A 26081-nucleotide genomic window follows, 5' to 3' on the forward strand; every position below is an offset into this window, starting at 1 on the left:
TTAATGTCACATTTATAAATTATATATTAACTAATCATTGGCTATTTTTTTTTAATCATTGGCTATTTTAAAAGGATTTTTCTTCAGTTGCTATTAATAACTTTTTCTTTCATATCTTGGCTTCTGCAATATCCAGAGTTATTTTAATTTTTTTAAGAAGTATTTCTACTTATAAGATCTCTATAAAAAACTTGGAGTAATATAGAAAAGGAAGGTTAGGAAAAAAATCAGTAGGTCTATCAACTTACTTTCTTCTCGTTTTTCATTCTACAAAGTTTGCAGGTTTTATTTTTAACATATATGATATTTGCATTTATATGTTCTAACCACTTTCCTTTTAACATTTTAATAGGCATTTCCCAGATTCTAAATTCAACTAAAGCACTTGACATTTCTTATGTTTAGTTTGAAAAAAAGTGCTATTCTCAAATATTCATCTGAGTTGAAGAAAAAAGTCTTGTGTATATGTCAGATGGTTTATTTAAGCATATTCCTCAGAAGATCAATTACGGTTCAAAGAATGTGAGTATTAAAAGCAATTAGAACCTTTCTGATTATAAATACACTGTTCGGTCAGATCTGGAAAAAATATAGAAAAGGATAATGGAGAAGAAAATTACCTTATCTAATCCAGAAATAAAACAATTTTCTTTCTACTCTTCCACTTTGCCGTGCTGAATACGTATATTGTTCTAAACTTGGGGAAGTTCTCTAACCTTTGATCAAGCCTCAACATCCTCATCTATCAAATGAGGAGAGCAGTAGTAAATGAAATCATTCCAGTGACAAGCTTAAAAAGTATCTAATACATAAGTAAGCCTTCAAATATTAACTATTATTATTCCACTGACAACTGCTTATTTATGTCACCTATTTTTCCATAAACTTTTTTCTTGATTTTTAAAGGTTGCTTTAAATAGTAGGGCTATAACACCTATGTCTACCATATGTTGCAATTTTTCCCCAGTTTGTCATTTGCCTGTTTTCCTCACAGTGCTTTAAAATTTTATGCAAACTTAAAAAAATTAACTATAAAAATTAACTATATTTTCTTTCCTCATTTCTTTTAGTATTTCTGTATCAAAAAGCTCTTCTAATTTCAGGTAGAGTCATCAAGGAAGCTCTTCTGAAGGCAGAACACTAGGGTACGGACCAGAAGCAAAGAAGCTAGTCATGCACAGATACATCTCGGCCAAAATCATTGTATGTAAAGCCATTAAACTGTTCCTTTCAATATTAAACTCATTTCTATTTAACTGTACTAAGAACTTCCTGAATATAGCTGAAGAGTGGTTAATATCAAAAAAAATTTTTTTTAAGGATTTTATTTACTTATTCATGAAAGACACAGAAAGAGAGGCAGAGACATAGGCAAAGGCAGACACAGGCTCCCTGCGGAGAGCCTGATGCAGTACTCAATCCCAGGACTCCGGGATCATGCCCTGAACCAAAAGCAGACGTTCAACCACTGAGCCACCCAGGCATTCCTAGTTTTCTTTTTCTCTATTTTTGGAAATAGGTTTGTTATTAATTTCATAAGATGATGTGGATATTATTCATATTTATATTATACAACAGTATATATTAAACATTTACTTATAAAACTTTAAGGATGAACTGTTTGAACACTTTCTCAGGTAATGGTCTATGTAAGTTTTCTGCCTTATTTGAAGCAATTTTGTTCATCTGCAATTTTCTATAATTTAGTCCATTTTATTTAGAGATGCTAAATGTATTTAAAATGTTATAGAAACCTAAGAAATTAGATTTCTCTATGTCTAAATAGATCCTCTGAGCCAACATTCTTCTTGTATTTGTTCCTGCCTAAAGACCATCTCTAGGAATTGCATATTCAGTACAAGGTTTTTTCTTCTTCTAATTCATTTGGCTGTACTTGTTTCTTGAAATATATTTTTCCTATCATTTGACTTGAATGCTTAGTTAATTTGCTTTCTCATTTAATAATAAAAGCATTCAGCTTATAGATTTGATATTTGATCTCAGCTGTCTTGTCTAAGTCTGATTTGTAATGCTCACTTAAGCTTTTTCTTTTTTGATGAAATATTTTTTTCTAAATGTCCACTATTTGGGGTAGTTACTTTGGGATGAAAGGAATAATTACTTTTAAAGTTCTAATACATTATTCTACAAAATGCCTCCTATATAAGATTTGCTTTTTAAAATTTATAGTCTCATTATAGCTGAGTAGCAATTTGATTCTCTGAAATCATGACCAATTTTTTTTTAAATTTTTTATTTATTTATGATAGTCACACAGAGAGAGAGAGAGAGAGAGGCAGAGACATAGGCAGAGGGAGAAGCAGGCTCCATGCACCGGAAGCCTGACGTGGGACTCAATCCCGGGACTCCAGGATCGCGCCCTGGGCCAAAGGCAGGCGCTAAACCGCTGCGCCACCCAGGGTTCCCTCATGACCAATTTTTGTGACATACTCTATAAATACCGAAGAAAGTACTGGTAATACTTATTAGACGTGGTAATTCATTGCGTATTTGACCAATAACCTATCACAGAAAAACTGTTCCTCAAAACAATGTTTCTATTATTACTAGTTTAAAAATTTAGGTTCTGTATTTTTTGCATCAAGTTTATTTAGTTTTGTACCTGCAGTGTGGAATACATCCTTTCATCAAAATGAATTTATCTTTGCACTTCTAGTGCCTTTGCCTTGAGGTCAGCTTTGGGATTAATACTTGTTACTGGTGATTTCTTCTATTTAATATTTACATGACATTTTTGTTAATTATTTTAATTTATATTTTGTTTAGGAGATTCCTTGTAAAGAACATAAAGGAGTGTCATAGAGAGACACAGCCTTTACAGAAGATATTCCTGTTTTATAGTTTACTAATCATGTGGACTGTGTAGGTCACTTACTTAAATTGCCACAAAGTTCTCTTTTTATTCACTTCATCTAACTTTACTATACTTTCTGACATATATTAAGCACCCAACAAATGACAAATGACAGAATTTTTATATATCCCAGGACCAGATTTTTAAAAATCAAAGTGTCTTTGCTTTTTAATGAAAAAAAATCATGTATTTACATGTTACTCGAGATCTTATTTTTTAATCATCTTATTTTATAACATGTACATACTTATTTTTTGTTTTATGCTGATTTTATTTGCTCATATCTCGTATCAAATACTGTAATGCAAAACACCGTATAGGGATAATTACTTAGAAGACACTTTGCTTTTAATTGTGCTAGTAGTAGACAATTTTTGTGGTGATAAATTGCTTTTTCTCTAATAATCCCACGATATACAAGAAAGAGGTTTCTCAAAGTTCTTGTCTATCTGCACTTTACTATGGCTAGCTGATTGAGAAGGAATTTCCCTTGCCTAGGAGTGCAAAGTCTGAGTCATGTTACAAAATGCAAACTGAGGTCTAGGTACAAGGAATTCAAGGTTGCTGAATGCCACAGAGTCATCCTTGATTTTATCTTGGCGGTTTCCAATCTCCTTTGAATCTGTGATTTCTTCCAATTTCTTGCCAGTACGTTCCCATCATGCTTAAAGTGGTCAGGGCTGTTTGCTATTGACTTACAACCAGAAATATTTTATATATACCAATAATCTTGAATAATCTCATTTGATTTTTTTAAATTAATATTTGAGAGTTTTTAAAAAAGATTTATTAATTATTTGAAATAGAGCATACGCACATGCTGGGGGAGGATCAGAGGAAAAGAACCCCAATCAGACTGCCTGCTACGTGCAGAGCCCCACTGAGGGGGGCTCAATCTCAGGACCCTAAGATCATGACCTGAGCAGATATTAAGAGTTAACACTCAACCGACTGAAGACACCCAGGTGCCCCTAATATTTGAATTCTTAATGCTGAATCATTAGTTGGTATGTGTAGTGTATTTTTGAAGATATTTACCAAGAAAGATATGTAACTGTTGTATTTTTGAAACCCTTGCATTATCTGTTAACTTTACATATTTGATAACCCACAAAATCTTTAATTAAATGTTTCCTTTCCAAAGATCTACAGATGATGCTTCACACTGTTATACTAACATTCAGAAGCCCAGGTAAACTGAAAATTGTCAGTATGACAGCTGAGCATTTTTAAAGTTCCACAGATAATTCTTTTTGGCTTGGGAACCACTGCCATGAGCTGTTAGTGCTAGAGTGACATGAGTTGAGGCTTTTTATATTGATTCACTAGTCCTGCTGAATTGTTTTTTGATTTTTTTAAAATCAGTTTGTGTAGATGTTCACTTACTGTCTACAGAGATTTTTGCATGCATTGCCATCATAAACAGAAGCATCAGCCTTGGTATCATATATGATTTTAATTTTCTGTGTATTATGATGCTTTAGCATCTTAAAAAAACCTTTCTGACTGGGTAAAGACTGCCCCTTATGGGGCTGGCCAATTAGCATGCAAACTAACCAATCTAGAGCCAAACCTCTTCTATTTGGCTTGTGCACCCCAAGCAGCAGTATTCCTTTGCCTTAATCATCATCCCTTGCCTAGAGATCAGATCTACAGCCCAAAGCCCATTGAAATTATTCATAGTAGTTGATCCCAAGCTGTTTGCCCTGCCATGCCTTGTTTTTCCTATGGAAACCTCAATAAAGGCTGTAGCCTAAGCACTCTCCTTGCTCTGGTCTTCTGTCTCCTCACCATACTTGTGTTTTTCCCTATGGTCCTGAGTGGTATGGTATGCCTCCTGTCTCTAAGACTTGTGAGTATACTACACATGGTTTTCTTGAGCCTCTCCTGGATCTCCTCTTTCAGCTGTACCTGACTGATCATATCATAAAAGAATACAAAACAACCTTCTTCTCACCATCTTTCCCAGCTATTACTTAAATATTAATATTAATATTAATATTGCTGGTGGCTGAGGTAATAATCACAGGCTGAACACTATCCAAGTTCCTTAACAACAGAATAAAGAAATAAACTACAGTATATTTATATGATGGAATATTATCTGGCCATGAAAATGAATAACTAACATACATACATTGAATGAACAAAGTCAGATACGCAAAAAAGTATGTATTGCATGATTCCATTTACGTAAGTTATGAAAACAGACATACTGTTTAAGTCAAGGAAGTTGTTATCCTTTTGAGAGGGGATTGGGCAGTGACAGAAGAGTGCACAAGAGACTTTCTGTGGGATCTATCATATTCTATTCCTTAATACAGGAGCAGTGCTCATTTTGTGAAAATCTATCAAGCTATGTGTTTACCAAGTGTATACTTTTCTATGTGCATATAATGCTTTAATAAAAGTTAACAAGAAAATGAAGTATATGGATACAGGAGAATATTATTCAGCCTAAAAAGAAAGGAAATTCTGACACATGCTACGACACAGATGCATCTGGGAGCCACTATGCTAAGTGAAATAAGCCAGTCACAAAAGGACAAATAACCGTATATGATTCTGCTTCTAAGAGGTGTTTAGAGTAGTCAAAAACATTTTTAAAGCTAATAATGACAATGACTTTCTTGCTACAAAAGTAGATACCCAAGCATATTATAACTATATAAAAGAGCAAACAGCCTGCAGGGGACCGACCTCTTGTAAAGGGGAAAGGCCTGCAGAAGGGAAACTGGGGAGGGAGGTCACGTGTCATACACCCTAAAATTAAAGTTCTTAGTTGTAATCTAGTCCCTACCTTCTATATAATTCAAAACTACCTGACATAAAAAAGTAGTTGATAAAAACATTGTATTCGTATTTTTACTGGTTAATTTTTCATGTTAGAAAAACATGAAAGGATTGAAATACATAAGCCCCAAAGGATTGAAATCAAATGAGAAATTGTTATTTAAGTACTTATTCAACCTACCTATTTGTTCCCCTAAGACCAGGCACTGTTTTGGTATTGGAGCTCCAAATACCATTCCCCGAAGTTTATCCATTGGAGGAGCTTTATTCTGAAGACCCCCAAACTTTCCGTTACTTCGAATGCGATCTCCATCTCTGGTGAGCAGTGTAGGACAGTGTGTAATTTTAACAACCTATTGTAAGCAAATGAATATTAATTAGTGAGCCTATAAAATGTATCTCAATTGTTTTAAGAATGAGCAAATCACTATGGGTTCTAAGATTAGTAATGACATGATCACAGTAGTATTTTCACAAAATAAGCTAGTGAAATATAAGATGAACTGGGTGTAACAACCTAGAGGCAGGCCAGATGAATTAATTACTTCTTGTGTCAACCTACACTGGAATAGCGACAATGCAAATGGAAACAGTCAAACTGACGGCTTAATTGATAATAAGAAGGAAGAGAGAAGCCAGAGAGCCATGATCTGAAAAGCACAGCATCACTACCTCAGTTTCCTTCTATTAGATACATACAAATTTTCCAGATGACCAAGGGAGAGCAAAAAGAGGATATGAGACTGAAGAATACAGAAAAGCACAGGCTTAATCTTTAGAGATAATACCATGATCTCAACTATGGGAAGAAAAAGAGCTAGTAATGTCAGAGTTGGGATGACTAGAATTACGTAGTAAAGCCTAAGTCATGGAGTGCGAAGTAGGAAGGGTTAGTGAAGAATTAGATGCTTCAGAGAAGTCGGACAATAAAAGAAAGACATTGGATTTAGTATTTCATGATCTCTAAGAATGGTCTTTCAAAAAAGGCCTAGGAAATAGACAAAAATAAAATGTAAAATGAGAGAGGCGGAATTCAAGTAAGATCTTTTGACTACTCAGAATGTTAAGACATACCACACACTGAAATGTTGGGAGACCTAGGGAGAAAGTCTTCTTGTACTAATCTATTCTGAGACAGCCTTTCTCAAAGGAAATATAGTAAGTATTAAAAAGCTTGGTTTTGCAAGACCCACCCAGCAATTCACTTCTAAGAATTTATTCTGAAGAAAAATCACAGATGTGAACAATTTGTGCTAAAACACTGTTTTAATAAAAGATATGAAACTTGCATGTCTCAACAAGTTACATAAATTAGGGTACATCCATACAATGAAATAGAACACATATACTAAAAAATGATTGAAGAATATAATTTAACAATATGTAAAAATACCTAATTCAATCTAATATTGGGCGTAGTCTGAATTATAAAAATATTAAATTTGATTTTTAAAAATGAAAAATATAAATGAAAAAATATAACATAAAATCATAACTAGTATTTATTCTTTTAATATAATTCCAGAGGTACTTTACAAATGTTTTCCCATTGAAGTGGATACTTAAAAAAAATTTAAATGCAGGGGGTCCTGACTGGCTCAGCTGGTAAAGCATGGGACTCCTGATCTTGTGGTTTTAAGTTTGAGCCCATGTTGGGTCTGTAGAGATTACTCAAAAATAAAAAATCTTAAAAAGAAAATTTAAATGCAATAAGATGACTATATGAGGAAAATCTATGATAAACTCTTTGGTGAAAAAAAAAAAACTCTTTGGTGAAATCAATCTTTTTGTTTTACTATAATTTTGTTTTACTACAATCACATCTTTTTTTTTTTTTATCTTTTTTAGTTTTAGTTTGGATTTAATATGTTTTCTTAAAGTGAACATTAAAAATACAAACTGGAATCATGTACTATCCATTTATCAGAACTCAGATCATATTTTTAAGGATTTGATGCCATATTAAATTAACACACACTCAAATTTATAGACTTGTCCATTCTCTTGTTAACAGACTGACAGTAGGAGTTACAAGCCTCCAGTAAAAAGGACAGTCTGGCTCCCTTCTACAACAATTCTGCAAATATTATTTCCATGGACAATTTCAACTCTCAAAGTGTCCTTCAGTCTTACAGTTCTACCTTTCTAAGCACTCAATTAGGACAAAAATGGTAATAACAGCTTTTGTAAATTCAGTGAGTGAGCAACAGTCCAATGGCTCTGGGAAATGCCTATTCAACACTGTTGTGGGGACTAGGAGTGGGGGTAGAATAAACAGAGGAGCTGACAGGTTGAAGTAGCAAATGGCATAAAGTATTGAGGAAGGGAAAACAGTAACACTAGCAAAAACAGTATTACAAAGGGATGCTATAAAAGCCTTTTCTCAGAAAAGCTTTCCAATAGTACTTAACTGGTAGAATTACAAGACTTGATTAGAAACTTAAGAAGCAAAGCAATCAGTATTTGCTACACCAATTACGAGGAACAAATAATGCACCAGCTTTTGTCATATATTCTATTACATTCTTAATTTTTTAAAAGATTTATTTATTTTAGAGAGAGCAAGAGAGCGAGTGCAGGGAGGGGCAGAGGGAAAGAATCCTCAAGCTGATTCCATGCGGAGTGTAGAGCCCAATGTGGGGCTTGATCCCATGACTCATGAGATCACAACCTGAGCCAAAACCAAGAGTCAGATGCTCACCCAGCTAAGCCACCCAGGCACCTCTACATTCTTTTTTAAAGCTATGGATCAGTGTTTTTCACCAATTCGAAAAAGTTTTCACCCATTAGATTCTTCAGATACTGCCTTATGATCCTTTTCTACCTCCACTCTGGCACTCTGATTAGACTTTATTTACTATTTGGGATTTTCTCATTGTGTCCATGACTCTCAACCTGCTCCTCTTACATTCCTTCTCTCTGGGCTGCAGTCTGGACAATTTTTCTGACCTAGCTTCCAATTCACTAATTCTCTCTTAAGCTGTTTAACCTTCCCAGTGAGAATCTTATTTTTCTTAATGTATATTTTCTAGTTTTAACAAAGCTCTATTTATTTTTTCAAGTCAACTTGCTCTTTTCTCATTTTCAACACTTTTCTTAAATTATATTAAATACACTTTAAAAATATTTGCTTTAATGTTCAATATGGAAATTACTTCAGGTCTAAGATAAAGATGAATTCTTCCAGGGATAATCTGTGTTTCCTCCAATCAGGTATCTAAGGACACTACCAGTCCAGCACCATGTGAAACCAAATGTTTACCTTGAGATTTTTCAGACCATTCAAGTATTATGAATGCTGGTTGCAAACAAAGGCCAATTTATTGATATTGATGAATTCTCTGGGAAAACAACCTGTTTTGTTTTGTTTTTCCTTTTCTACCTGGTGCCAAGGTTCAAGAGCGATAATTATCTTGCAGTCTGCAGAGGCACTTGGGAGTTGAAATGGAAATGGCAGGATTTTTGCTCAACTTATACTAAGGGTTAGCCCTTTGGGGGACCCGGTTATTGGGAATCAGATTCCCCACTCTGATTAAAGCCCTGGGTTTTGTTTCCTGTCCTCTGAGACACTCAATTTCCTACTCTCTGAGCTCAATTTCAATTAGTTTGACACATGTTCTCTAAGCAAAACCTGGCTTGTTCTATTTATCTTTGAGTTCTACCATCACTTAGAAACCTTACTTTTTTTGCCAGTTCAAACATTAAGATACATACTCTAATGATATATATAGCCAGAAATAGCCTTTTAGTTAATCTCTGCAAGAATTTGAGTTGTCTAGTCCATCTCTGTATAACCCACTGTGCCTGGATGATGTGCTGGAGCAAGAATTTACTGGGTCATGAGAGCCAATCTTCTTGAGCACTTCATTCAATGGCTGCACATAGGCAGTTGGAAATCGGCCATGATAGGAATACACCATGGGCAAAAGCTACAAACCAGGGTCTCATCACCCCACTGACCAGAGAGCCAGTTGTTCAACATGTAATTGCATCCACTGTATCTCATATAGTCAAGTGTCCAAATGTTGAATAAGTAGAACCTTAGTTATTATCCAAATTTGTTAATTCTATCCTCACTAGTAAGTTTCTCATCTTCTCCTAGTAGATTCTATATTGTCGTGACATTTAATGGGCATGGTTTCTACTCTGTAAATCAGGATATATAAATATGCTAATCACTACCAGAATATAGTAGCTTCTCCATCCACAACTATTTTCTGGTATAGTATATTATAGCCATTATTAGGTTCCCATGGAAACATTCATGAAAATATCAAATACTATTCCCCAATTAGTTGCATAATTTTCAATATCTCACTAATTTAGCTCTCGTAAATCAGGGTACATTTATTTCTTCTTAACTGGGTCCAAAGGAAAATTTCTCTGATGGTTCTAGTTCTGCCATAAGTTGGTGTGATTTAGTACAGCTTCATTATTTGTTTTGAACTTCAAGTTTCTCATTTATAAAGTGAGAGTATATATTATCTCTAAGGTATCCACGATTCTAGAATACACTTTCTATAGATACTGGCTTATATTTTAAACTGGCCTGTTTTCTCTTATGTAACCGCAAACATTCTTACTCATTTTTAGTTATAGTAACTCACAAACCTATATTTTTCATACATGTTTATCACTTGGTAATTCCAAGCTCCTAACACTATACTCATTAAATGTAATCCTTCCTGTGTATTACAAAAATTCAAGACCCCTGGATCTCAGATACAAAGAGAACTTTAATGAAATTTTACCATATTCCAGACTCTATGCTTAATGCTTTATATGTATTATTTTATTAAACCTCTAGAGAACAGTGCTCTGAAAGGCCCTCCTTGAGATTTCTTTTTTCGTAAGTAAAACTTAAAAGTAAAACAGAAGTGATAACTTAAGTATATCCAACAGTATAAAATACATTCTTCGGTTTGTTTAGAGTACATAACTCATATATTTTTAAATTAATTTTTTTTCTGAGTATAGGAAATACACAATGTTATATTAGTTTCAAGTGTACAACATAATGATCCCACATCTCTATGCTTTATGCTATGCTTACCACAAATGTAGCTACCATCTGTCACCGTACATTGCTATCATAGTATAATTGACTATATTCCTATGCTGTGTCTGTTATTCCCATGATTTAGTCATTTCATAACTTGAAGTCTGTATCTCCCACTCCTCTTCACCCATTTTGGCTGTCCCCTCACCACCATAAGCTTATTTTTTAAAAGAAAGAATCATTTTATACATGATTTTAACCTTTTCAACAAAATATATTTTGTACACCTTCTTTGTTAGGACATAAAAACTTATTATACTTTTTATTTTTTATTTTTTATTTTTTAAATTTTTATTTATTTATGATAGTCACAGAGAGAGAGAGAGAGGCAGAGACACAGGCAGAGGGAGAAGCAGGCTCCATGCCCCGGGAGCCCGACGTGGGATTCGATCCTGGCTCTCCAGGATCGCGCCCTGGGCCAAAGGCAGGCGCCAAACCGCTGCGCCACCCAGGGATCCCTTATTATACTTTTTAAACAGCAACATATACTCTACTGTATAAATTACTATAATGGAGTTGTCCAATCCTAAATGATGGACATTTAAAATTGTTTCCAATGTTTCTCATTATAAAATCTTTTATACTCTTATATATATCTTCACTTGGAGAGATCCAAGTCTGCCAGCTTATAGCTCAATGCCTGGGCAGTAGCCAATATCATCTAGTCAGTATGAGTGGGAGATAGATAAAAACAGGAACTAATGTCAAGGAAATTAATAAAGATAATAAAGAAATAAAAATAATTTTGAGGAAATACTTCTAATCTTGGATGTGCTGGGTGATTTTTATCTCTGGCTTGTTCTGTGACCAAAATGGAGAGCCTCAGAACTAAGAATAAAATACAGTGCCCACCTTGTAAAATATATCCTGAGGTTAAGGATGTCCCTTTGTTATGACCTCAGGTTTAAGGCACTGCTTCCTTAGATTCTCTTAAGTAGATAAGAATTTCTAAAAATTCTTAATGGCATTATACTACAGCACCCTGGGGTAGAGATGTGTGTGAAAACAGTAATCCCAGAAGACAGAGCCAGCTGAGCCTGTTGCCAGATGCAGCTGAATTCCCAGAAAGTTAACTGGCACCAACTGCCAACTGTGTGAGTGAGGCACTTTGGAGCTCCCACCATTCTAAGTGTAACTAGCCACCACTGCAACTAGCTAACACTACTCAGAGATGTCCACAGGGACCTGAGAACTAATATGTTGTTATTGTTTAAAGCCACTAATTTTTGCAGTGTTTTGGTAGGTAGCAATAGATAACTGAAACATTTATATTGCAAACTGCCCTTCAAAGGTGTTATTAGTTGAGTTTTGTCCTGCAAAATTCCAATGTTGAAGTCCTAACCCCTCAATTTCTCCAAACATGACCTTAAAGATAAGTGTCTTCATAGAAATAGCGAAGTTAAAATGAGGTCATAAAGTTAGGTACTAATCTATTAAGTGGTATCTTTATAAGAAGGGGATATAGACAGGCATAGATATGAACAGACACAGGGAGAAGATGACCATCCACAAACCAAGGAGAGAAGCCTGGAACAAACCCTTGCTTCATAGCTCTCACAAAGAATCAATCTTGCTCATACCTTGAATTTGGATTTCAAGCCTCCAAAATTGTGAGGCAATCAATTTCTATTATTTAAGCTACTTAGTCTGTAGTACTTTATCACAGCAGTCCTAACAACAAATAAGAGTTACACCAAATTACATTTCCACCAACATTATCTGAGAATACTCTTTTTCCAATACTATCATCAATAGTAGCTACTGGCTTTGAATTTTGGAAAACTTCAAATCCCAAAAACATGTCTCATTTGAAGTTGTTTCTTGGCCCATTCATTCATATATTATACCCATTTTTGCACTGCTTGTCAATTTGTAGAATTTAAATCAGTTTTGACAAGGTTAGTCATGTGAACATTATCATAAAGTTATTTCTATATAGGGTCCTAGTATGTTAAGCTTTAAAAATATACATTAAAATTAGAGCTACAAATTAAAAAAAAAATCCTCAAATACATACCTCTTTTCTATAATGATTGGCAGCATCCAAATTATCCAAAATAATGGTGTCTCCTAACAGCATACCAAATACTAAAAAATTAAATTTAAAAAATTATGACATCCTTTTTGGCTATATTAAAATATTAACACATTACAAAATTTTCTTAGGAAGAATAGTAACATTAGAATTTTATTCAACACTTGAACAAGAAAAAATAAGATTAAAATATTGATAAAACTATAACTTATTAAATAAACAAGAACATAAATTTCTACAACCAGTAATTTGTATATCTGGATCATAAGTGTAACATCTTTTTTAAAAAGTCACCATAATTTCCTTTACCTGTTTCACAATGTTCTACATTATCTGGAAATGTTAACAAATCTCGGGCAAAGACTGGATCTCCAATGGGTTTAAAATACAATTTTCCATTTCGGTAATGAGGTAGAGGTCTGAATAAAAAGAAAATTTAAAAATATATTAAAAATATACTTCTAATAAAAAAAATATATAAAATAGTATGTATATATTGCTTATCAGTATTGTGATCACTTAAATCATTTCCCCATCCACAAGTGACACTCCTAATGATTACCTATTACACTCTTAGAAATGAGAATATTTACTATATAAGAGTATCTACTTAGTTTTATCTGTCTACTAAAATTAATATAAACTAACTGTTGAGTTTGACAAGGGAAAAAGAAAAGCAGCCTCTAAAGCTAGCCCTAAATGGGGATGCCAATAATATGACTATGTTATGTGGAGAGTGGCCCAAGTATGGACAGGGGAAGATATCCACGTGAGGGAGACAGATCTGGTACTCTGGCTCCCTGTCCCTTCCCACACAGTACAAAATGAACAACTGAAGCCCAGAGAAAACAATGATATTCAAGAAGTGGAGGCTGACTGGAGTGTCAGGACCTTTCTCATGGTTCCATGTGGCATAGCTTTTCACAAGTCTTGAAAGTATGAGTGCTGGAGGGTAGGTAGGGGTGGTTCTAGGAGCTAATTAACTCAATCTCAATAAGAGCTACAACACCAGGAACAGACAGGATGATAATTAGTTTCTAGTGCAAACATTAGTCCTAAATACCAAATCCATATTTTCCCTAAATCAAAGATTCTTAACTTTGTCTTTACAGATTCCTATGATAAAAGAAGCGCCCCCAAAGGGAAAAACTATTCACACAAAAAGTATTATGAATACAGGAATTATGATCTGACTAGATTTCCAATACTGTTTAAAATGGGTACTGACCAGTAATACAGCAGGAGTTTTTAGAAACTGATAGATTTGAGTTCAAATTCTGGTTGTTTCCTAAAACTATTTTTAGATTACAATGAATTACATTTAGTTTAATAATACAGTAAGCTCTTAATATATTAGAGTTCCTATTCTCCTTATAGGCCCTATTCCTACCCAATTGTAAAGTTTTGTTTAGGAATCTGAGAAAATTAACAATACTGTTCTACATTTTTTTGTTTTGTTAGCATTTCCTTCCAGTGTTTTAAGGTCAAAATCAGACTATATATAAAGTATTTTTAAATTTAGATAAAAAAAATGCCTAATTGGTTTGCATGGTTATTCCCTAAAAACATATTTTGAAAAGTAAATGAGGAAATAATTACTTAAACCAAAATAATAAAACATTCTAACTAGATAGTCTCTTACATTTCAACTTTGTTACTGGCAGTTCCAATAGGGATCTTCTCTACCTAAAACATGACTACTTATCTTCAATGGACAAACAGGACAAAACACATTCATCTATACCCTTACTCCAAATAAAAGAGTTTCATATTTCATCAATGATATTGACATCCTTCCTATGTAAAAGCCAAAAATCTTCTTTGGGTTTGTATGTGTCCACGTAACTTATATACAAGTAAGATTTACTTGGCAAATTAAATATGGCCAGCATATATAAGTAAATACACTGCAATACCCACTTTCATGAAGTATACACATTTGTAATGAAGATAAAAATAATCTAGATAATTTGAGTCCCTGCTCAGTTTTAGGCATCTTTTATAGAAACCATTTTAAAATTAAGCCCTTTGTTAACAGAAAAGATATTTCAGAAAAAAATCATCACTCCCACTTTTTTCTAACCTTTTCCAATCTGGAAGAGTCTTCTTATAAATAGAATCCAAGGGCAAGACCTGCTGACGACCTTGGGTTTCATCATAGATGCGACGTGCAGCATCAGTGGTCAGGGTGACTACACAGTCCATGTCACTTGCCAGATGCCAAGAAATAACCATTGCAGCTCTATCATCTTCAATTTGTGCCAGGTGTGCAATCTATAAGCCATTTTTAAAAATCAATTAAAAAACTTTTAAGTATATAAAAATTTGATATTAAGTATTTTAAGAAGCCTACATCTAAATAGCAAAAACTTTTCTGAAATATAAGAATTAAAAAATTCTCAAGCTATACATGCTTGAATATTAAACATCGATTCTGCTATTAAATTTTGGAAAAACTGTCCTACAAATTAAACTCCTGTAATTTTAGAAATGAGCAAGAAAAAAATATTTACAATGTTATCAGCTAACTAATGATGTAATTTTCACAGTTGGTATCTTTAGTATTGAGATGTCTTGATAAAGTTATAATATACATTTAAATAATATACATATTAAATAGATGGAAGATTAAGATTCGATTAGAAATAAGTATATATCATACCTTTTTAAGTAGGTATCTTATTCCAATATTCTTTTCTGAAAACAAACCTAAATGTCACAAATAATAATTTCTGCTTATAAGAACACACTGGAACTTAGGATAAATGGCTACTCTCCTATTTACAAATACTTTAGTCACAAGCATTTTGCTCAGTCTAACAACATTAAAAAGTTTGGGCCAATTTTAAAACCTCATTTACTACATTGGTACAGTCACATCTACCCTTTATTCTTTTTAACTGACCAGCCAGCAAAAACCTGCCCTAGCAATGAAAATGTTGTGTCATTGTTAGAAACATCAAAAAATCTACTCTTGTATTCCAATTCTCTAGACGTTAGTGGAATAAAGGTAAGAAGAGAGACATGCAAAGAAACTAGTACATGTAAATGAAGATGAAAAAAATGTTCCTGGGGCACCCAAGTGGCTCAGTGGCTGAGCGTCTGACTTTGGTTCAGGGTCCTGGGATCAAGTCCTGCACAGGCTTCTTGCAGGGAGCCTGCTTCTCCATCTGCCTATATCTCTACCGCTCTTTGGGTCTCCTGCACAGGCTTCCTGCAGGGAGCCTGCTTCTCTGTCTGCCTATGTTTCTGCCTCTTTCTGTGTCTCTCATGAATAAATAAATAAAATCAGGAAGGAAGGAAGGCAGGCAGGCAGGCAGGCAGGAAGGAAGGAAGGAAGGAAGGAAGGAAAGAAGGAAGGAAGGAAGGAAGGAAGGAAGGAAGGAAGGAAGGAAGGAGGGAGGGAGGGAGGGGAGAGAGGGAGGGAGGGGAGAGAGGAAGGGAGGGAGGGAGGGAGGGAGGAAGGAAGGAAAAGAGAGGGTAAGAAGGGGAAGGAAGGGAGGGAAAGAGAGAGGGAGGGAGGGAGGGAGGGAGGGAGGGAAGGAGGGAGGGAGGGAGAGAGAGAGGGAGGGAGGGAGGGAGGGAGGGAGGGAGGGAAGGAAGGAGGAAGGGAGGAAGGAAAGGTTCCAGCAAACAAAGGAAGGATTAGAAGAAGCAAATCAAAGTGACTAATCTCATTCTACTTGTGACCACAAGTGTTACGACAGGTATTTAAGAGAATATGCACATGCACAAGCGGTGGGGTAGAGGAAGAGAGAATCCCAAGCAGGCTTCCCACTGAGCACAAAGCCCAACGTGGGTGGGTTCGATCCCACAAGCCTGAGATGATGACTTGAGCCAAAATCAAGAGTTGGATGCTTAACTGACTGAGCTGCCCGGCGGCCCATGGGGTAATTATTTCAAGTAAAGCTATGAGCAGAAGCTCTCCTTAACATTACACTTTCTCCTTAAACTACACACAGGTTTCTCCTTAAGAATACAGTATTTTCTTTTCCAAAAACCTAATCCTTTTGTAGATATAACTCAATCTTTTTACTTGTGTACCCATATACAATGTTTTGTTTATTTAAGCTTTAACTACTTTTTTCAACTTTTTTGAGCCTACTCTAGCCATTTTTCATGGATGTTATCAATTTTTCCTCAGGGATACCAGATGAATGGCACTTGAAAGAAATACAGATGGGATTTATAGGTATTTGGGATTCAGGAGGGCAAGACTAAAATATACAACTTAACTGAGGTATTCATAATTACAAAATTATTTACGTTATAATGTCTAGGCGAAAATTTCCTCCTCTTGTCCCTTCCCTTACTATATTCCACATTTATTCTAGTTTTAGAATAAATACCAGGAAGAATTTTTTAAAAGAGGAATCAAGGAAGATTAAGTATGATTTGAAAGGAGTAGAAAACTTCCACTTGATGGTTAGAAGAGGGCTTGTAGTCTTAGAGGACAGAGGAAAATTTACATAAAATGAGATTCCAAAGGTTTCCCCCAGATTTTCATGATACGTAATAAGAAATATTTGAATGAAAGACTTCAAAATACATTTCTTCTGTGAAAATTTATTTTATGCTTTGGTAAAATCTTATCTATTAAGAATTCTGTATCAAATAACCATTGAATGTGGAATGTTAGTACCCCAAAGCAGGCTAACTATAGATATCTATATGCTTAAATCACAGGACTGCCTCTTCTATAAACTGTTTCTTTCTATAAATTTTTTAAATTGGTTCTGAAGACTAACAATTTTAAAAATTATAAATCAAAATCTTTATAAATTTATATCTTTATATCTTTTTAAAAATTTATAAATTTATATCTTTTTAAAAAAATTATTTATTTATTTATGAGAGACACAGAGGCAAAGTCGCAGGCAGAGGGAGAAGCAGGCTCCATGCAGGGAGCTCGATGTGGGACTCAATCCTGGGTCTCCAGGATCACGCCCTGGGCCAAAGGCGGCGCTAAACCACTGAGCCACCCGGGCTGCCCTAAATTTTCATCTTAATTTTTCAATTTTCATATTTGAAAACTGAATATTTCAATTTTCATATTCATGCAACATGGTTTCAACAGCAAACATGGCCACACATTTTTAGAGTAACCATTACCCTCTATTTTCACTGTGTAGTTAGCCTGTGATGTTAGGGAACCACTTATAAAGAAACTACACTGGACTTTGAAGTCAGGGAAACCTTGGTTTATGTCTAAGTTCTGCCCCTTAATAACTATATATTGACAATTAAGTTCTCTGAATTTCAATATCCTCATACAAAAACTAGAAACACTATAAAAAAATAATGGTTGTAAAAGTAGTATGTACACAGGCATAAAGAACAGTGATTAACATACACACTTTGGAGTCAAACTCCTGGTCTTGAGTCCATGTTCTACAATTTTAACTGCTTGCTATGTAACCCTGGACAAGTTTCTAAAAAGTCTTTCTGTACCTTACTTTCAGCTTCCTCAATTTTAAAACAGAGGTAAAAGCAGAAAGGAGAGATGCATATTAAAATGGAAAAGTTTAACAAGTAACAATTAACTTATTGTTGTTTTTTCTGAAGTTCTAGGAACATCCCAGAATTCACTCTCTAACAATATTAGACTCAGAAAAATTCTAATCTTTTTCTTTCATTATCTCACTCAAGTCTGAGCACATGGAAGGGTCTTGGCTATCTAGAAAGTCATATGACACGAAAGCATCTGTAAGTAGATAATAAGCCTTGAACATGCTAATTTCTACCATAGCCTTCAATAGTAAATAAGAATTATGGAATTATGCGTTTGTTTTAAATTTTGCCAAATCCCTACTATAGTAATAAGAACAAGAAATTTATGGGAAAAAATTAAAAAGTACAAAGAAATCAACACTATTTTATTATAATGTCACATTAAAACACATTTTAAACAAAATAACGTAATAAAATGTACTGATTGCCTCTTAAAAGGTTTAAACACAAACCTTTCCCAAAACATCTCCACTGCCTTTAGTATAGTTTGGAAGAGTACACGATCTTCTAGGTTTTTTCCTCAGTTCTTCCTGTTCTGATAGCTTTCTTTTCAAAAGTGCTTCAATGTGTGGCATCTGTAATTTGTAAAGAAAAATTAACTACAAGGCTATTACTCCTGTACCAGACAGCCATAAGGATAGCAGGAAAAATCAACAATTTGGACAACTCAAGAATATAAAGTTATTAAACAAGCATCACTTTAAAACAATGTGGTTATAGTAATGTAAAGTTTTCACCTCACTGATTATCTTAGGAAATACACAACCTACAATAGGACTTCTCTTTGCAACTAACTACAGCATTATACACATAAAAAAAAACATGAGTTTTAAGAAATCTATTGTCACTTTATCTCATTTTCTTTGCCACCATGTATACTGGTTATAGCTTATGAAGCCCTTTCAGCACAGTTCTCAAATTGTTGTATCATTAATTTCACTTATTGGTGTCATTAAATTAGAAATACAAACTTCAATTTCTTTGAAAAAAGTATCATTTTGTTAGCCCCTTTTAATGTCTAGTGACTAGACCAATCCACATGTCTTGGTACCCCCAAAACAAGTGTGCCCATTACTCTGTAAATAAAAAATGAATTGTAAAAAAAAATTAGAGACTATAATTTAATAAAAAAAGCCTTTCACTTATACATGGAAACTATACCTGTTGTGTTGTAGGGATGTCAATATTATGTGTTTTTAGTTCATTTTGCAACTGAGCCTCTTTTAATTTTGCTTCTTCAACTCGGCCTAAAATTAAAAACAAAACAAACAAATCTGCATCAATTTGTAATAATCCCAGAAACACAGGTTTTTAAAAATACTTTCAATCTCTTGGGTTCCCCCCCCCTTGTAATGACTGATGCTAAAGTAAAAAATATAAGTGATTCTTTTAGAAATCCAAAATGAAACTAAGTCTAAAATTAAGATTTGGGTCTAATACACAATAATGAGAAAGAAAATTTGGTTTTTAAGGTGGTTTTAAAAAAATAAAATTTAGGGGCATCTGGGTGCCTCAGTCGGTTAAACATCTGTCTTTGGCTCAGGTCATGATCCCAGGGTTCTAGGATCAAGCCCTGTCCTGGGCTCCTGCTCAGTGGTGAGCCTTCTTCTCCTTCTCCCTCTCCCTGTGCTTGTTCTCCAGAGTACCCCCCTCACTCCCACTTTGTGTCAAATAAATTTATTTATTTTTTCATAAAATAAGTAAGTATATAAATAAATAATGTCTTTAAAAAAATACCCACACCCAAATTTGGTTTTAAGGTGGTTAAGGAAGATAGTATATATTAATACTGCAAACTCCAAGTAATAAATCATTTGATCCTGATTCACATGACTATATATAACATACATAATTGCATAAGATTGTGACAAGAACCAAGTAAGACTTTATAAAAAGAACCCTGAATGCTACTACTGATGTATTTTCTCATCATCCTACATAGCTTCTATTATCCTCTAAATATCATTGACCTTGGATATACAAAAGTGAGTACCTTGAGGCAGGCAGTACATTTGTTAGTTAACTGATCAAAATTTTAACTATGTAGTTAATACAGAGACAAAAACCACAACGAAAAAATCTGACAAATGGAAAAAGATAAATCACAACCCAAAGTCTTATTTTAAATCTATAAAATTGATTATGAATTGCAGCAAACATGGTGCATTTACTTAAAAGTTAGATGCTTCTATACCATGTGTGCTGCCCTGTACACCTCCATAGTGTGACACACCGCAAATATTTTAAGCAAAATACACAGTCACAAGACTCAACTAAAAATTAAATTACATATCACTTCTGCAGTAAGACTGTCTAGTATCTTCTGCTAGAACCTGGAGCCAGATATAAACATTACTGTCTTGTTAAAAGCCTTAAATTTCCACAGATTGATTTCTATTAAAAAAAATCTCAAATTTTTATAGGTAAGCAGGATATAAATTTATTTAAAATGATAACCAAGAATGCAACCATTACTGCAGTGTTCTGCAGTTTATTTGTAGTCCAGGAAAGTAGACAATTTTTCTGTCTCATGGTCTCAACCTTATGCCTTACCATTCCCCAAAGCCTAATTTTTTTATTATCCTTGAATACAGAATGACTTACACTTCATTTCATCAAGAAGCTGATTGCTGGCTTCAAATAAACTTCTATACATTATAATATTCTTAGATAACTGGTCCTTTTCTTTTGTAAGTGCTGCCATTTGTTGCTGCTTCTTAACATCTAAGAAAAAGCATTCAGATAATTTAAACAATTCTAAAATTGTGACTTTTCCAAAACATGTCATAACATGATTAGGTAACTAATAAGCACCATGTTAATGGAAAGTATAATAATAAAAAAAAAAGTACCATAAACATAAGAAAAATCCTCTATTTTCCTAAAAACTTACCATTGTAAAACATAAATGGTAGGATATATGATTCTAATGTTCTTGACAGAGCTGGTAGCTGAGGCTCAAAAACAATAAAATATTCAGTACTATCCCTTCCAGGACTATTTTCTGCCAGCACTAGATTCTGTAAAAAGAAAAGAACAGTTAGAAAAACAAGATTTAAAATGGTATTGTCAATGTATAAATGTTACATATCTATCTTACTGTGTTGTTTCCAAGTGAGTGGGGTAAATTTTAAAGGCAACAGGCATTGACTGATCCTTAAGACTCATCAACATTAATTAAAACATCAGCATCACTCAAGACATAAAACTTTTTATGATCTTATCAATGGATAGATTATGCAAGATAATTACAAGAAAAAAGGTATCTTTTCTTTTGGAACAGAAGTATCAATGGCCAATTACTATCTTAACTGGCAAAGTCTTTTTGACGCTAGCCTTTAAGAAGCTGAAGCAGTGTGAAACAGTGGATGGCATAAAAGTTATAAAAACAGTCATAGACATGCCCAAAGCCCAATGGTGAGTTTAAGTTACAACTGTTACCATGGAAGTAGACCCACTAATCCCAGGTGACCAAACAAGAGGTCCTAAAAAGCTCAGAAGATTTTTTATAATGTATTTTCTTTCTTTATTTTATTTTTTTAATTATTTTTGTATTTTTTGTATTTTCTTTATTAACGCACATTTAAAACACCTGCAATATAATTTAGCTTAAGACCATAGCACGTAACAAGTAAATAATGAAGATATATTTACATTCTAATTTTTTTTTTTACATTCTTTACAGGAAACAAGATATTATTTTATTTTTTAGACTAGTACAATTCAGAGATAGAGAAGCAGAATTTTTAAAAACGTAAATCCGTAAAACACTTGCAGAGCAATCCATGAAATAAAATTATAAAGTACAGATAACAATTCTTTTCTTTCCAAGGACTATAGAATACAAATCTACCATTAAACTAATATGCAGTCATACTTAGTTATTAAAGCTGTTTTCAATGTATTTACATGAATATAAACACAGAAAATACAGTTCACATTTTTAAAACATGTAATTCATGTTTTTAAAACTGTGGAATTCAGCAGTTTTCTTTCAGCAATCAATCTAATTTGTTGATCAATACAAGTGAATATCTAGATACTAATCTGTGAAATTTATGCATAGTATAGGTATATGGTACATATCCTTTTGCTGGGTGAACATTTAGTTTCCTTAAAAAATTTTAACTACAATTTTAATATAGCAAAGAAAGTATGTTTCAGTATTTTTCTGTGTGTTCTCTAGAATAATGAGAAATAGGACTCATTAAAAAGAGTTTAATAGGTAATATCAAATTTCCCTTCAAAAAGCCCGTTGATTTATCTTCTCATCATTAGTAGGAATATCTAGTTTCGCTGGTGCTGGCCAACACTTCATTATCAAGTTTTCTTTTTCCAAAATGGATGAAAAACAACCAGTCATTATCATTTCACTTAGCATTTCCTTGATTGGTACTGAGGTCATGCATCTTATTTACTGGTCCTTTTTACTTTCTCTTCCATTAACTGCCTGCTCATACTCTTTATTTTTTACTAAAAAATTACTTTTAAAATTTTTCTACCAAATTGTTTTTCCTTATTGATTTGTAGGAAGTTCTTCAGATTTAAAAATGTTTAATATATCTAACCCAACACTGTTATGTGTGCAGAGCAATATTTCTACACAACATAATTAAGAACATTTTTTTTTATCGTATGGTCAGATAAATGGTCTCTCTACATATCCACAATTCAGGGTCAATAATTATCAACACGCTGCCATCATTCTTTTAATTCTAAGATATGATTATGATATATAAAGTTTTAACTTTTTATATAGTTAAATATAAAATCTTTGGGTGAGGGGATGGGGTTATTGGGTGATGTAACTGGTAATTGGGTGATCAGTAACTGATGAGTTACTGAACATTACATCTGAAACTAATGATGCACTATATGTTGGCTAATTGAATTAAATTTAAAAAAATATAAAATCTTTTCTTTTATGTCTTAAGGAGGCCTTTCCTATATTATTTCAAAGTTTTATAGTTTGCAATCTCTGATGTACAACTTATCAAAGAAAAACAGAGTAACAAAAATGAGAACTGAAGAGTCCATAACTGGATCCAAGCACAAATGGGAATGTGGCATATGAGAAATGGACAAATACGTAGAATAAAATTTAGAAACCTTTTTCAGAAATTTCTAGATCAAATAAACAAAAGTATAGAGAATTTAGAATTCTCTAATATAATTAACAAACTTGAACAATAAGCTTAGATTATAACTTTACAGAAAACAGTACATATTTTCAAGCAAACATGGAATATTTACAAATAACCTTGTGTTCTGAGCCAGTATTTCCTAAATGTCCATATTGATGAGAATTACTGGCTTGGTAAGAGTCCAGAGCCCTACCCTAGACCTACTAAAGCAATCTATGAGTCAGAAGCCATGGAGGACTCAACAGTTTTCTGCTTATTCAGCGTGGCATTGGGAACCTCTAGTGGAAATTCCTATGTATGACATGAAGCTTCAATTCTACATGCAGCTGCAAGGAAATAGCTTACGTCACCATCTTAAACTCACAAATGTGTATAGCTGGGGTAGCAATTTCAAATGCCTACAAGGGGCTAGGGGTGGGGGAGTGTCAAGGAAACAGGATAAAGGTAGGGTGGGCTAGGTGTATTCTTCCAATAGAGACTGACTTTGGTTAAGTGTCTACCTTCAGCTCAGGTCATGATCTCAGGGTCCTGGTATCAAGCCCTGCATGAGCAGGGATCCTGCTTCTCCCTCTCCCCCACCCCTGCTCTCTTTCTTTCTCTCAAATAAATAAATAAGTAAAATCTTTAAAATATATATATCTTTAATATAAAGTTAAGGAAATGATAAACATTCCAAAAGAAAAAGCATCAAGAGACAATCCTAAAAAGATCAAGAACAAGAAAAATGTTCAACCTACTGGTAACAAAGTATTTTTTCAAACATAAGAAACTTGGGTTAGAATTCTAAAAATTATTCATATTTAGAGTTGGCAATATTATGAAAAACATACACAAATTTGTGGTGGGACTATAAACTGAACAGCAATTGGCAATAGCTAATGACCAAAAGGCTTAAAATAAACATATCCTGCCACCAATTAGGCTTCTAGTAATTTCTTAAGGAAATAATCAGACTATGCAAGCATATACACAGAAGAAACATGATAAAAAGCACTAGTGATAACTACAAGCTTTGGAAAGAAACTAAATTAAAAAAAAAAGAAAGAAAAACTAAATTTCCACTTAGGATTCGTCAAATAAATTTATGTTCATTAATACAATGGTGTACGTTTATACTTAATGATGAAGAAATACATCAAAGATGTGTCCAATAAGAATTTTTATAAAAGCAAAATTTTATAAATTTTATAAGAAAATTTTATTAATGAAATTTTACCCCCCACCCATGTATATAAGTCATCTACACATAGGGTATCTGTGCAGTATTTGTGTTTGTACAGAAAAGTCTGCAAAGTAAGTCACTAAATTGCTAATCATCATTATCTCTGAAGAGTGGTAAAACAGTGATTGTTTATGTGTTTGTACTGTGTATTTTTTATACAAGTAAAAATATTTCCCTTTTGGAAAAAAAAAGGTAACAAAGGTAAGCTGCTTTGTTAAGTTTTTCTAGATATGTATACATTTTACCTGGCTATGTTATGTTCTGCTTCTATCCACAGAATGGTAACTTTTAAATATATGAATACATAAATATATTATCACTGAAGCCAAAAATCATTATAATCAGAGAGAACATTCACAGGGAAAAAGGGGTTCTTGCCCAAAGTAATAATAATCCCACAAGTTCAATTTGTAATAGCTTACAGCAAAATCACAAAATATTTCCACTCACTTTTTAATCTAATGCTATACTTATAACATTTTCATAGCTATATATACAAATGAACAGGTATTGTAACACTGTGGTTTAAATGACTTAGTAACGTTATCTACCAGAAGACATAATAAATTACCGTGATTTCAGCTGAACCTTTCACAAAGGGAAATTCAAGTGTTCTCACTTTCCCGATAAAGAGTGGTGTATCTGTATCTTCCTCATTAGATCCTTTAATGGTAGCTACTACAGTGCCAACCAAATCAATTCCGGTATGATTGTTGTAGTCATCCTTCAAGGAAACAATAAAAAACGAATTAGAAGAACTGGTAAAATTAAACCAAGAACATAGTATCCCACTAGGAAAATTTTCCACAAAGGTCAAGTCCCATTACTAGTGTCACATGTTTTTCTTAATATTCTTGGCAGGTCTATTGCTACTTACTCCTCCAGTAATCAAAAGCTTTGAGGAGCTCACTATGATCAATCAGAGCAGAGCTCTTAAAAATAATTACTTCCTTCTTTCCCATCAGTAAAATGGACACTGAGGAGTCAATTTGTCTCACACATATTCATAGAACATATGGGAAACAGGAGATTAAAGAAACGTATATATTAAGAAAGGCAGGCAAATTTCTGCATTTTTGAGTCAGTTCTACTTGGTATTAAAATACAAAGGTGTTTATAAATATTTCATCCACACAAATTTTCTCTATAGCCTTAAACTGAATAATTAGTATCTGACTCTATAAAGAACTATTTTGCACACTAAAACAAAAATAATTTTTGTTACTCTTTACAAGTTTGCAAGTAAATAAACATTACCGTAATAGTAAGATGTAAATCTCTGACCAAGGTCCTGCTGGCAACTGAGCGAACATTTGAAACAGCTGGTGTAGCTGGTTGGATTTTAGGCACTAACTTCACAGGCTGATTAGGGAGAACATCAACTATAATCTTACAAAACAGAAGCAGCTTTGTGATTAACAATATATTAATGGTTTAGTATT

At 33.6% G+C, this 26081-nt stretch overlaps 1 protein-coding gene across 10 annotated transcripts in view; it reads right to left on the reverse strand.

Moving 5' to 3' along the window:
• Positions 1–26081, reverse strand: part of SMCHD1 (structural maintenance of chromosomes flexible hinge domain containing 1) — a 146321-nt gene that overhangs the window by 16492 nt on the left and 103748 nt on the right. For 9 of the 10 annotated variants that reach the window (XR_012032366.1, XR_012032365.1, XR_012032364.1 and 6 more), the window contains exons 36-45: positions 25897–26028; positions 25211–25363; positions 21167–21293; positions 20878–20997; positions 19435–19520; positions 18726–18848; positions 14846–15036; positions 13072–13181; positions 12745–12815; positions 5850–6021 (exon numbers count right to left, since the gene is read on the reverse strand). Coding sequence is in view for 6 of the 10 variants with exons in the window: in XM_072828948.1 (XP_072685049.1) it covers positions 5850–6021; positions 12745–12815; positions 13072–13181; positions 14846–15036; positions 18726–18848; positions 19435–19520; positions 20878–20997; positions 21167–21293; positions 25211–25363; positions 25897–26028 (1285 nt within the window). In the remaining 4 variants the exon portion in view is untranslated. Of the gene's footprint in view, positions 1–5849; positions 6022–12744; positions 12816–13071; positions 13182–14845; positions 15037–18725; positions 18849–19434; positions 19521–20877; positions 20998–21166; positions 21294–25210; positions 25364–25896; positions 26029–26081 lie in introns of those variants that run through there. The other variant, XM_072828950.1, reaches the window with a different exon arrangement.

The sequence above is a fragment of the Canis lupus genome, chromosome 6 (assembly GCF_048164855.1).
Source record: "Canis lupus baileyi chromosome 6, mCanLup2.hap1, whole genome shotgun sequence".
NCBI classification, from domain to species: Eukaryota; Metazoa; Chordata; class Mammalia; order Carnivora; family Canidae; genus Canis; species Canis lupus.